General features: G+C 41.1%; 1 protein-coding gene across 2 annotated transcripts in view; it reads right to left on the bottom strand.

The window, feature by feature from the left end:
• The window catches only part of LOC114455431 (protein FAM126B), a 51619-nt gene that overhangs the window by 20768 nt on the left and 16619 nt on the right, over window positions 1–14232 (bottom strand). For both annotated transcript variants that reach the window (XM_028436665.1, XM_028436666.1), the window contains exons 2-5: window positions 13176–13260; window positions 7134–7213; window positions 5779–5880; window positions 5220–5399 (exon numbers count right to left, since the gene is read on the bottom strand). In XM_028436665.1, the coding sequence (XP_028292466.1) occupies window positions 5220–5399; window positions 5779–5880; window positions 7134–7184 (333 nt within the window). In that variant the 5' untranslated portion in view covers window positions 7185–7213; window positions 13176–13260. The remainder of the gene's footprint in view (window positions 1–5219; window positions 5400–5778; window positions 5881–7133; window positions 7214–13175; window positions 13261–14232) is intronic.

Raw genomic sequence — 14232 nt, 5'->3', positions numbered from 1 at the left:
TGTAGGTAAATACATTCACTCTGATTTTTACTGTGATATCTATCTGCCTTTGCCATGTTTGTTTAACCTGTGAGGTAGTTTGAGAAAGAGGAGCTCTCCTAGGGTAGGAGGAGTAAGGATTGTCAGGAGGAGGAGTTTCCGCCTTCTGACTCATAAGGGGGGAAAAAAATCCAACTCTCCCGTTTGGAGCTGACTTTTTACAAAATGTGGAACAACAAGAAATGAAGGAAACAGAATCTTTTCAACTTAGGCCCTGTGAAAGAGGCTAAAGGGATGTATTTCACTGTAGCAAAATAATTATGAAGTGAATTTTCATTCCACGCCACAGCAATACTGTACTGCACCTTTAAAATATGATCATGCAAGGACTGATATCTGTCATAAATTGCTAGGATTTTGTCAGCGTCTTATATACTGTATGTTTCATTTTAACGTGTAAATGGAACTACGGCACGATAATGTTGAAATTGCTTATTTTCCCACCTAAAATCTGTGGCCCACTTGAGATCAAACTAATCTGTATCTGGGCCCCTGAATGAAAACAAGTTTGATACCCCCGCTCTAGATTTTGGAACACAGCATTAAACAGATTGTGTCCTTTTCATCCCCCGCCCCCCCCTTCACCCTGCACTCCCTGGGATACGCTACATCTCTGCATATCTGAAAGGACAGCTGAGAGCAAAGCTGTTTATCAGGGCTCGGTCACAGATGCCAAGAGGTCTGGGAGCATGCCTGGCGTGCACGAGCATAGGTGTGTGCGTGATGTGCAATGACGAGTGGCAAAGACACTGAGGATTAAATTATGCATGGATGTATTCCTTAGCTGTGCAGGCTGCCATGGAGCTCTTACTATTGATATCCAGTTTTTAGCTCATTTCCCGAAGGGAGTTTCCTAGAGACGCACGCTATCATTGGTCTATCCATTAACTGGCCTATTCCCAGTAGGACGGCCATGAAGTCAACATGTGTACAACTTCCTCACTGTGCTACAGTCCATAGGGTCTGTGTTTCAAATGATTACAAACACTAAAGTGTAATCATATCATCTTATGAATATAAAAACCAAAATGCCCGCAAAACTCCATTTCCACCCAGCCCTCTGATGTGTAACTGTGTGTCTTCTGTATGAACCCTGCCTGGTGCATTATTCACGCCTTAACAGCTGCATTTCTGCACTGGTGTGATGCACTTGTGCTCTGCCAGCTTTTATAATAATAATAATAAAAATAATAATTGTCATCATGTATACTTTAATAATCACAGTAATGAAATTATTCTCTGCATTTCACCCATTTTCCCTGAGGAATAGCAGAATTCGCTGTTAATGCCGGTTGGCTGCATTAAAAAGAATTTACAATTGAATTAAATCAGTGTTTTTCAACCACTGACCACACAAGTGTGCCACGCGAGATCGTCAGGTGTGCAGAAGAAACTCAAACACGCCAATGACCTCTATTCAACACATTTATTTATTTATATATATATATATATATATATATATATATATATATATATATATATGTGTATGTATTTTTCTTAGTGTTATTGAGATGTGTTTTATTTTCATTTCCATCTTTTTTATGTTGTATAATATGTCTGTATTCTTGAAAGAGTCAATTTATGCTAAACATTGCAACTGATTTGTATATATTCGGGCCCCGGCTGGGCAGAGCCCGAAAGGACGACGTGGGCCCGCCCTCCCGTAGGCCCACCACCCGCAGGAGGGATCATATGAGGCCGGTGCAATGTGGATCGGGCAGTCGTCCAGGGCGGGGGCCTTGGCGATCTGATCCCGGGCTATAAAAGCTAGCGTTAGGGACGTGGAATGTCACCTCTCTGGCGGGGAAGGAGCCTGAGCTTGTGTGCGAGGTGGAGAAGTTCGGACTAGATATAGTCGGTCTCACCTCGACACATAACAAGAGCTTTGGAACCAGCCTTCTCGACAGGGGTTGGACTCTCTTCTACTCTGGAGTTGCCAATGGTGAGAGGCGCCGGGCCGGGGTGGCTATACTTCTTGCCCCCCGACTTAGTGCCTGTACGTTGGAGTTTACCCCGGTAGACGAGAGGGTAGCCTCCCTCCGCCTTCGGGTGGGGGGACGGATCATGACTGTTGTTTGTGCCTATGGGCCAAACAGCAGCTCGGAGTATCCACCCTTCTTGGATTCCTTAGAGGGAGTACTGGAGAGTGCTCCTTCTGGGGATTCCCTCGTTCTGCTGGGGGACTTCAACGCTCACTTTGGCAGCGACAGTGAGAACTGGAGGGGCGTGATTGGGCGGAACGGCCCTCCTGATCGGAACCCGAGCGGTGTTTTGTTGTTGGACTTCTGTGCTTGTCACAGATTGTCCATAACAAACACCATGTTCAAGCATAAGGGTGTCCATATGTGCACTTGGCACCAGGACACCCTAGGCCGCAGTTCGATGATCGACTTCGTAGTCGTGTCATCGGACTTGCGGCCGCATGTCTTGGACACTCGGGTAAAGAGAGGGGCGGAGCTGTCAACTGATCACCACCTGGTGGTGAGTTGGCTCCAATGGCGGGGGAGGATGCCGGTTAGACCTGGCAGACCCAAACGTATAGTGAGGGTCTGCTGGGAACGCCTGGCAGAGTCTCCCGTCAGAAGGAGCTTCAACTCCCACCTCCGGGAAAACTTCAACCATGTCTCGGAGGAGGCGGGGGACATTGAGTCTGAGTGGGCCATGTTCCGTGCCTCTGTTGCTGAGGCGGCTGATCGGTGCTGTGGCCGCAAGGTAGTCGGTGCCTGTCGTGGCGGCAATACCCGAACCCGTTGGTGGACACCGGGGTGAGGGATGCCGTCAAGCTGAAGAAGGAGTCCAACCGGGCCTTTTTGGCCTGTGGGACTCCGGAGGCAGCAGACAGGTACCGACGGGCCAAGTGGAGTGCAGCCACGGCGGTCGCCGAGGCAAAAGCCCGGACATGGGAGGAGTTTGGTGAGTCCATGGAGAACGACTTCCGGACGGCTTCGAAGGGATTCTGGACCACCATCCGGCGTCTCGGGAGGGGAAGCAGTACACCGTCAACACTATGTATGGTGCGGATGGTGCACTGCTGACCTCGACTCGAGACGTTGTGGATCGGTGGGGGGAATACTTCGAAGACCTCCTCAATCCCACCGACACGCCTTCCAATCAGGAAGCAGGGCCCAGGGACCCGAGAGTGGGCTCTCCTATCTCTGGGGCTGAGGTTGCCGAGGTGGTTAAAAAGCTCCTCGGTGGCAGGGCTCCGGGGGTGGATGAGATCCGCCCGGAGTTCCTCAAGGCCCTGGATGTTGTGGGGCTGTCATGGCTGACACGACTCTGCAACATCGCGTGGACATCGGGGGCAGTGCCTCTGGATTGGCAGACCGGGGTGGTGGTCCCCCTTTTTAAGAAGGGGGACCGGAGGGTGTGTTCCAATTATAGAGGGATCACACTCCTCAGCCTCCCCGGTAAGGTCTATTCAGGGGTACTGGAGAGGAGGGTCCGCCGGATAGTTGAACCTCGGATTCAGGAGGAGCAATGTGGTTTTCGTCCTGGCCGTGGAACTGTGGACCAGCTCTACACCCTCAGCAGGGTCCTTGAGGGGTCATGGATATTTGCCCAACCAGTCCACATGTGTTTTGTGGACCTGGAAAACGCATTTGACCGTGTCCCTCGGGGATTCCTGTGGGGGGTACTCCGGGAGTATGGGGTATCGAACCTCCTGATAGGAGCTGTTCGTTCCCTGTATGACCGGAGTCAGAATCTGGTCCGCATTGCCGGCAGTAAGTCGAAATCGTTTCCGGTGAGGGTTGGACTCCGCCAGGGCTGCCCTTTGTCACCGATTCTGTTCATAACTTTTATGGACAGAATTTCTAGGCGCAGTCATGGCGTTGAGAGGGTCCGGTTCGGGGGCCTCAGTATTGCATCACTACTTTTTGCAGATGATGTGGTCCTGTTGGCTCCAACATACCGTGACCTTCAACTCTCACTGGATCGGTTCGCAGCCGAGTGTGAAGCGGCCGGAATAAGAATCAGCACCTCCAAATCCGAGTCCATGGTTCTCGACCAGAAAAAGGTGGAGTGCCTTCTCCGGGTTGGAGATGAGGTTCTGCCCCAGGTGGAGGAGTTCAAGTACCTCGGGGTCTTGTTCATGAGTGAGGGAAGGATGGAGCGAGAGATCGACAGGCGGATTGGTGCGGCGTCTGCAGTGATATGGAGTCTGCACCGGTCCGTCATTGTAAAAAGGGAGCTGAGCCAAAAAGCGAAGCTCTCGATTTACAGGTCGGTCTACGTTCCAACCCTCACCTATGGTCATGAACTTTGGGTCATGAAGCTCAGTCATTCGGGAGGGGCTCAAAGTAGAGTCGCTGCTCCTCCACATCGAGAAGAGCCAGATGAGGTGGCTCGGGCACCTAATTAGGATGCCCCCTGAACGCCTCCCTAGTGAGGCGTACAGGGCACGTCCCTCCGGAAGGAGGCCCCGGGGAAGACCCAGGACACGCTGGAGAGACTATGTCTCTCGGCTGGCCTGGGAACGTCTCGGGGTCCCCCAGGAAGAGCTGGAGGAAGTGGCCGGGGAGAGGGAAGTCTGGGCCTCCCTACTGAGGATGCTGCCCCCGCAACCCGGAAACGGCTAAGCGGGAGAAGATGGATGGATGGATGGATGGATTTGTATATTTTGTTTGCAATAAAAAAATAAAAGTGTAATTTGCTGCACTTAGGACTGAAATATGAAAGATCATAAAATCTTTTTTTTATGTTTAGTTGATTGCTATTCAAGACACTGATAGAAATAACTCAAAAATGGTTGGAAAAACACTGCATTAAATGATCAAAAACAAAGATTTCTGGAGAGCAGGAGATGAATAGATGAATAAGATGCAGGAATGGCAACAGTAAAATCTATATTTAGCTGAAATGTGTTGGGGGGTGGGTGTTCACCTAAAGTGACTTTTAGCTACTTCGCCATGAATTTGTGAAGTGAAATGATTCGAGCATTGTCATTGGTCGAAATAGTTTTATATAATCGCTGATCTGTGAACAAATGTGCTAAGGTTCCTGTTGTTTACATAAAGACGATGCAAAATTGCTTTGCGACGAGATAATTTTGAGTTCAGCAAAAAATTGCCATCTATGAAGATGTATTTGTAGATGCTCAGTTCCACATTGAGTTTAAATACATCAATCCAGTTGTAGAACATTTCTGTAATGAATTATAAAAGTCTGTCCATGCTCACCAGGTTATAGATGCCCAAAAGAAGAGCCTCGATGCAGCCATTGCTTTGTCGATCCCTGCTGGCAGTGATACGCAGATAGACCCACACAAGCTCGGGCAGGAACTGTAGCGTGAAGCGTCGCAGGCGGTTTTCAGAGCTCCGGTAAAGCTCGAAAAGCTGATGGCACACGGGCTCCAGCAGCTGAAATGCAAAGGATTAATTAGTAACTCAAAAAAGTACAGAATTTCTTATTAGAGTTGTAGAACTCGACACCGTCGAGACACTGGCCTTGGAGGTCTTCGTCTGGTCTCAGACTCAGACTGTCTTACAACTAACCAAAGTCTATGTGTAACAATTGTCATCAGCTGATTTAAAAAAATCAGTGTGTGTGTTCCATCAGATGGGTGATGTAACCAGCGTGATCATGTTCATCACACACTCAGTAAAGGAAAACCTGTGTTTCAGCAGAGGACGCTTTGAGTCAGTTCCTTACTCACTGCATATTGACATGTCAAGTGAGTCTGAGATGAGTTTCTTTGAGTTCCTAATATCTATGCATGTGTGCGTGCGCGTGTATGACCTCGTTATTAGGGTCCTGGATCACTCTGTAAAGTGCTTGCACGAGGGACTTCTTTAGATGAAGGCTGCCGGCGTAGCTGGGGATGCGAGTATCAGGTAAGGACTGCAGAAAGAAGCAAAGCAAATGATCTTTATTTTCTTTGGGATGGCACACGTCTCACTTTTACAGAAAATCTTTGGAATGATCCCAGCATGTATGAATCTACTCAAACGCCTAAACAAACCCTAATGTGGGAGAATAAAATATTTTTTTAATATATTTTTTATTTCATTTATTTTATTCATTTTTTATTTATTTTACTTCTTTATTTATGTATTTAGTTTTTAAATTTTTTTCTAATTCAACCTTTATTTTACTAGGTAAGGTCAGTTGAGAACCTTCTCATTTACAATGATGACCTGAACCAGAGGCAGTGGGGTTACACAAAAAACATAAAAACAAAAGACAAGAGGCTCATTTTTCCACAAAAAGTAAAGTTTTAATCTAAAAGTATTTCATTTAGGTGACATTATCTAATTATAGTTTCATTAGATTTGATACGTGTAAGGAATTGTGATAGACTGAAAACATCCTGAACCAGACTGTGTCATTAGCTGATGACAGAAGGCACAGACTGGCTCACAGTCACAATATGACAGGTTGGTCATTTTGAGCACAGCACTCACACTGTGTCTGATCCACACCGTGAGCTCATTAAATATCAGTAAGACTAACTTTAATAATTCAACAAACAAACAAAAACAATTTGAAGTGCACTTTTTTAATGGAATTATCAATGAGTTCCATTTTTTAATTATTTATTAGGATGCTATAGAGTTTTACATCCAGCAAACATTAGATTTCTAACAATTAAGGCTTAAGTTAAGCCCTCCAAATTTAGCGTTAAATGTAAAAACAGGTAGATTCCACTACCAAAACAATGGTCCATGTAAAAAGAAAAAGCTCCATCCACTGTTCAGTGAGTAAATGACACATAATGAGTCCCTGAGAGACATGTTTACAGATTAAATCAAAGAATGACGGCTCAACTCATAGTAGAACGCTGCACGCTTCAGGTCCTGTTTACAGGCAGTACTAAAGGCTTACAGAGATGAAAGTGAAAGATGAATCCTACAATCTTTCTCCCACCGACTCATAATTGCTCTAACATGGCTACGGTTCTTGACTGCGTATAAACTCGTTTCAAATACAATTTGCAAAGTTACAGATAAGCACACCCTGGAATGCGTGAGACTCCTCTTCGGCACAGCTGCTGCACCCACGTGTGTTATCTCTAGAGAAATGCCTTCAGTTCTTCATTTCATCACCATGAGTCAGTCATGAATGAGGAAAGAGGAGAAGGAGGGGAACTTTACCTTGAATTCTGAGAGCCATTCTTCCACCACACTTCGCTCTGAACCCAGCATCTTCCTCAGAGACCCGCCCCTCTGGCTGCCTGGAGAACATGATTGGACAGAGAGAGAAAGGGGGAATTTTCTTCACTGATATGAACGACATAAATGTTCATAGAGCTCAAATGGAAAAGTTTTTAAAAATTGAATAAGTTCATAAATTCTTTAGGTATTCAAGGTGTTTTTTTAACATGTTAAAATTTATTTAAGTACCTCGTGTTTCACCCTGATCATTGTTTGTAATTAAAGCTGATATTCAGAGTTTATGAGAAATCTATGTTTATGTATGATTCTTTTGAAAAACTACCTAACTAGTCTTTTACTATTGTCTACTGCTGGTGGTCATTCATATACATTAATGTATATAAGTCCCTCCTTTGTCCTATAGACAAATGGAAACAATTGCAGAGTGTACCCAGCCAATAGGCTTCGACTTCCTATTCTTAAGATTGTCAATCAAAGTGAATGCGGAACTGTGCACGGAAACAAGGCCGCGCGTCACAAGAGTAAACAGTTAAATATGATTTTATATGATAGACCTATATCAATGCAACCTTATTATGTTCCGCGATGCGTGTGCAGAAAAGTAGAGGCGTGGCTTCTAGTAGTTTGGCAGAGGCAGTGAGAGGAAGTTAGGCTGTTTAGAGCGGGATATCGAGACGTTTCTCAGAAACTCCAGATAGCAGCTTTAAGGATCCTGATTTCCTTAAATTTATGGGGAATTTTTTATTTGTGTAAAGTGTTATATCAAGGTTGGGCTGCAAACAAAATGTGATAACAAACCTCAATGACCGTTTAAGAAACCACCACACCGCTGAGTATGCAGCATTTGAAGCTAGCAATTAAGCTAAAGCTAGCAGGCGCAAAGAGCCAGTTAGTGGCCCGCTGTTAGCTCCTATCAGGAGTGAAAAAACCAAAGTTACTATGGGGAAAATGATGGTGTTCATGTCATTGGATATCAAGAACATACCATTAATGTACAAATAAATGCAGTAAGCGTGAGACCAACTTATCTGCCATTACGCATTGACTTTTGAAAATGTTACACATGCTGCACTTTACTTTTGTCCTGTGAACTGTTGCAAGTTATTTTTAGATTGACATTTTTACATTGAAATATCCACAAAGCTGCTGCATTTTGGAAACCTAAAACCCAGGACACTTTATTAGTGGTTAAAGATGTATTTATTTTTTTGTTAAGTTGTCCTATACATTATTATATCATCATCTACCTAAAACCTTGTTGCATAGGTTTTGTTTGTTTTCAAAGTGTGAAAAATAAGGTGGAACTGATATAATTTGGTATTTTGGACAACAATGCTTTGAACTTTTCATTTATATTTGAGATTACCTCACATTTTTATTGTTTCATGGGTAATTTTTTTCAATATTTTACAATAAAATAAGATTGGAACATTCAAGGTGTATGCTTTGATGTAAAAGAAAATGGAATTGGCCAAAATCGAGATCGGCCCAAGCTTTTTAAAGATCGGTACACCCCTATTTGTAATGGACGACACACACTCCGGTCACATTGTTTGTCGTTTTTGGCCTTTACGAATCAAGTTATAAAAATAAACAGAAAAGAAAGAACGTCTCTCAGGAATGAGGGAAGTAGCAAGTGAAAGTCCGCCAAAGAAAATCCTTAAATAGCTTAATTTAAAAAGATTGAGTACATTAACCACACCAAAAGGTCTTGCTATACTGTGTGTTGTGTGACATCATGGGTCTCCACAGAAGCCTCACCTGTCAGCATAGACAGCAGACATCACTTATCCTCACTCATACTGTATGTTGGGCTTGTCAGCTTTGCTAGCTGCTTTTGTTGAGATCTTAAATCTCATCCAATATTCTCAACACTTGAAACGCTCCTCTCACGTCCCTTGTCATGATGTATAAATTCAAGCATACACTAGACTGGATGCATAAGGGTAAATCTAACACTTATTGCTGACTGACCACCAGTGCATGCGGGAAAGTCCACAAAGTAGTGGATAGTGGAGGACTTACGCTGGCTCACACTAAGCCCTCGCTTCACTCTGACAGAAAATTATTTTCATAAATTAGCATTTAGGCAAACTAGAAAGAACCACGTGTTTAACCGCTCTCTTCTGCATTTCACTTCCTTCCTTTATACAACAGCACAGGTGATATATTTAACGACACAGTGTAAAACAGCAGAGTGTACCTAATAGATCATGACATATGATTGACTGTTTTATCAGAACTTGATTAAATCAATTTTAAGCTGTCACTTGATCAATATAGAATTGCCCACTGTTGCATCTTGATGTATTGAGTCAACAAATTATTTCTACACCCTTAGGCCTTCAGATGCGGGAAAGAATGGGAAGATAGTGTAAAGCTCCATTGCCAATTTGGACACAGACGGTAAGTCATGCTGCAAAAGCCTGAGCAAATGCCAAGCTGCCAAAATTCCAAAAATAAACCCATCTTATGTAATCGCAGATGTACATGTTATTTTGCCAACAGAAAACCACAACAAGGAGGATCATGCTAAGTTTACCAAGGGATGATTTGTTTATAGTACAATGATACCCAGCCAGTGATAGACTTATCCAATACTCCACAATTTAACTAAACATCACACATTTAAGTGATGGATGGAAATTTTTACTTTCACACTCCTCGGTCCACCTCTTTGTTAATTAAGTTGAACCTTTATGAACAGTTTATTATATTACAAACATTTACACACTTGTATGTATTTTTGATTAAATCATTGTTTAAACCAGGAGTTCTCAACCTTGGGGTCACGACCCCATTTGGGGGTCACCAGATGCCTTCAAGAAACTAAGATTTTTTTTTATTTTTTTTTTTACTCTTTTTACCCTATTTCTGCAACTACACCAAACTTGCCACAATATAATCTATTTTCATAACTTTTTCTTGCCATGTGTTTACTCCTTTTAATGCATTTTTGCTACATTACCCCTATTTCTGCCACTTCTCAAACAAACGGCAATGCCTTTTCTGCACATTTTTCCACTTTAAAGCCATTTTCAACACTTTTCCATGACTTTTCCCACCTAATGGTGACCCATTATTATCACTTTTAACCTTTTTTCACCATATTTCATGCTTATTTTTGCCAATTTAACCACATTCACGATTTGTTATGCACATTATTAGCCAGTTTAAACTAATTGTTTACATTACCCAACCCCCCAGCCCTCCCCTTTTTTCCACTTTTAAATATTGGCAATTTGGCCACTCTAATATGCAACTTTTAACCAATTTCTGTCATTTTTAAAATCCCATTTCACCAACTTTTCCTCCATTTTTGGTCACTTTTAACCCACTTTATTGCTGATTAAAACAATGATTAAAACCTTTAGGATGACTTTATACTCGGGGAGAAATAAAAAAATAAATAAATGTGGATATCACAGATTGATATTTAAAATGGGCCATGATTTTGGCAACTTTATTTTGGGGGTCGCCGTCTGAAAAGGTTGAGAACCACTGGTTTAAACTATGGGTGCCAAATACATTTATGTCATGCTTTATATGCAACCACTTCACTATTCACCCTGCTGTGTTGCTCCTAACCTGCGCACAACAACAGTGTTAAAAACAAATTCGTCACAGCTTTATCTTGATCCCTGTTGATAAATAACATTCTTACATTTAACAAAGGTGAATAAACTTTGATTAGTGAGAATAGATAGAAGACGTTCCAGTTTTTAGATGAAGTACAGTGTTCTGTTACATCACTATAATGCTAAAGGTAATCAAAACTAGAAAAATGCATAGAGGGCCTAGTTCAGGTTTACAGAATAAAACTTATCACTCAAAGCCTTAAACACTGTACAGTTTCATGCAAACAATCCTACTGGCGTAAACCATAAACTGACGCCCCAATTTTTAATCCTGCTGGTTAAAGCCACTTCATTACCAGAACAGAAACTATTCACATAATCCACAGACTAGTTTAAACAGAATAATCAATACATACTCCAAGAAAGAAAAAAAGCCCTGATTGCCTTTTAGATATTTATTTCTGTTTGATCTTCCACAAAAAATCAAAAGATGTAAAAAAAAAAAAAAAAAAATAAAAAAAAAAAGGGGGGGGTCATAGAAAGGAGAACAACCCTCAGAATGCGACAGGTGGGTTAAATATTGATACAGGAAACTAAATGCCTTCCTTAGCCCAGTGTGCTGTAGGGCTGCAGGAGCCAAATGGATAAAAACATTAAAAATGTTTTGTGTGGATGCACAACTTGGATCTCAGCCCATGAATTGAAAAGCTTTATAGTGGGAGCTGGTTCAGCTCTCCTTCAAAGACTGACTCATCCGTTTCTTCTGGCTTGTCAAACTGTCAAAGACTTACTGAGCTAAACCCTCCCTTATAGCAGGGTGGGCTTACTTGTTACCATGGGAACAGTAGTCAAGAAAAATTCATGCAGTGACGAATATTAACAATACCTACAATTTTAAAAACATCTCACTGTTAAATACTTTTGACAGGTTGAAATGAGTGTTTTCAGGCAGATACCCCTCAAAGTAACAACTTCACCCAGAGAATTGTCTGCAATAAATTAATAATATATTATAAATAGAGCTTACTGACATTAGACCTTCTTTATAACCTGACCAACAGCAGTAAACTAACTTTTTATTAAATCTACCTTTGAAACAGTCAAAAATCCACCAAAATGGTGCCTAAACTACAGGTCTGCTTTGGACACAAGATTTCAGATTTGTGGTCCATTGTAATTTTAATTGCATAATTATTAATTAATTACAAATATGACAGTTATAAATGAAATTATATATAATTGAAAAAAATGTGTTGCTGTTGTAACCATAATTAAATTGTAATTGGCATGGAAATTCTATCAAAACTGTCAATTACAATTCAAACACAACCATGTTACAGTTCTATGGCTCATACATACGTAGTTAATAATTATTAGAATGTTTTTCATATCAAGTTTTCCCACTACCTGTCAGTCCTCTTGAGGATCATCATTTGACCATTTTCAAGGGGTATACTGATACAAAAAAGGCTCAGATGCCCACACCAAAAATATTAATACCAATATTTTCATTGATTAGTAAGCCTAACAAGTAGAGGTGTCCCAATCTGATATTGATATTGGTCCGATATCAGCCAGAAAATGAATATCGGATTTTATCGGACTGCATCTAAAATCTCCGATATACATTATATTTATTCAATTGTAAAATACTGCAGATATGATGTTGAAGATTAAAATGTATGTAACCAATTAGTTAATAATAAATGGGTTAGTTTGTCTCATACCTACTGTTGCTGACTATTGTTCTCTGTTTGAGTAACATCACTTAATCAAGCCTTTCCTAACATTCCACACTACAAAATAAGTAATAAAAGTATGTACGACTCATGCCGATATTTTATCGGTTCGATATCGGTATCAGTCAATACTCAAGGATGCAATATCGGTTTTGTATCGGAAGTAAAAAAGTTGTATCGGGACATCCCTACTAACAAGGTAACTAAGAGATGAAAAAAATTGGATAATAGATAATATTTTTTAGTGTATTTAAAAGCTGAATTAAGACATGGGTCAAAACTGACCCGTTATAGGGGATGCTAACAGAAAGCTAACAAAAGAGGAAGGTTGCATTTTTTGGGATAAAGTATTTGGGATTAATTGTAATTTAGAACGTAATTATAATTGACTTTAAGGAGAAAAATAATCATTTTAATTGTTACTGATCTCCAATAGAACATGGATAATTGAAGATGCATTTGTAATTGAAAATATTAATTGACCCCAACCCTGCATGATTATGTTGATTTTTGATTTTATAGTAACAGAGTATGTTTCCACCATTACTGGCCAACTCTGGATCACACACATAATAACACTATTGCTTACACCCTCCATAAAGCTAAAGCTCATGTTCCGACAAAACAAAAAAAGTTGCATCTGTATATCAAATATATTAGTTAAAAAAAAGGATGAGTTTTAATGCAAACAAGTTGCTACTGACCTCAGTTTCCTCGATGCTAGATCTCCGCTTGAAGAGACGAATGGATTTTCAGTGTGTCACACATCTGTCACTCTGTGAGGATCCCCTGCAACAAGGTACAAAGGAAAAATATAACTATATTTGTAATGAAAAAATGAAACTGCAATAGGTATTTACTCTTTTGGTACAAGCAATATGACAGGTGGAAAGAAAATGAGGGAAAGTAAGGGCTAAAAAGAGGACATAGGCTGTAATTGTACAAAAAAATCAAACAATAAACAAAGCAACTGAAAACAGACATACAATCCAACAGTTGCTACAACACCAGGACAATCTATAGAGAAACACAATTACTGCCCTGCAGAAAAGGCTTGACTGATACAAGCATATGTAGCACTAATAAAATGACTTTAAATGCAAACTACGCTACCTTTTTAAGGTTACTTTGAGTCACAAGATTAGAGCCCAATAGTTGCATAGCAACATTAAGCAGTTGTGCCATCCCTCGGATCCACAGACATAACATTGGCTGTAGTTGACAGAATACATCAAACCCTCTGTGGCAAAATAAAAAAAGATGCTCAAGGGAGATAGCGGGGCATTGCTCCATTTCTGTGACACCAATCATTGCTGAGTATTTGAGCACAGCCCTGTGTTTATCTGAACAAGTCTGACATTTGCAATTCATCACCAAAAAGCCCAGGAAATCACTACACACGAGTCCCATCTGTCTTAAAGAAAGCCGTTATATTTCACTGGTAGATAAAGTTTATTTGCGTATGACTCATGAAAGCTGAGGGTAACAGGGGCTTGCTGTTGAATAATTACAGCAACGTGAGAAGAAAGAACAAACTGTATAGTGCAAAACAAGATCTACTCCATAAACAAACTAGACAATATAAGACGGGACTGTACAATGAAAGCTTTTTATAGTTCTTTATAAAAAGAAAACAACAGAAAAGTTAATTATTAGTGATAAACGTTCAGTGCCTTAATGACTATGGTAGTGATAAATCATAATACATGTCATCAACAAATAAGCAAGACAAACCTATGCACTGCATGTCATCATTCCTGT

Source organism: Gouania willdenowi, chromosome 21 (assembly GCF_900634775.1).
Source record: "Gouania willdenowi chromosome 21, fGouWil2.1, whole genome shotgun sequence".
NCBI lineage: Eukaryota > Metazoa > Chordata > Actinopteri > Blenniiformes > Gobiesocidae > Gouania > Gouania willdenowi.
This window is presented reverse-complemented; position numbering and strand designations above follow the sequence as displayed.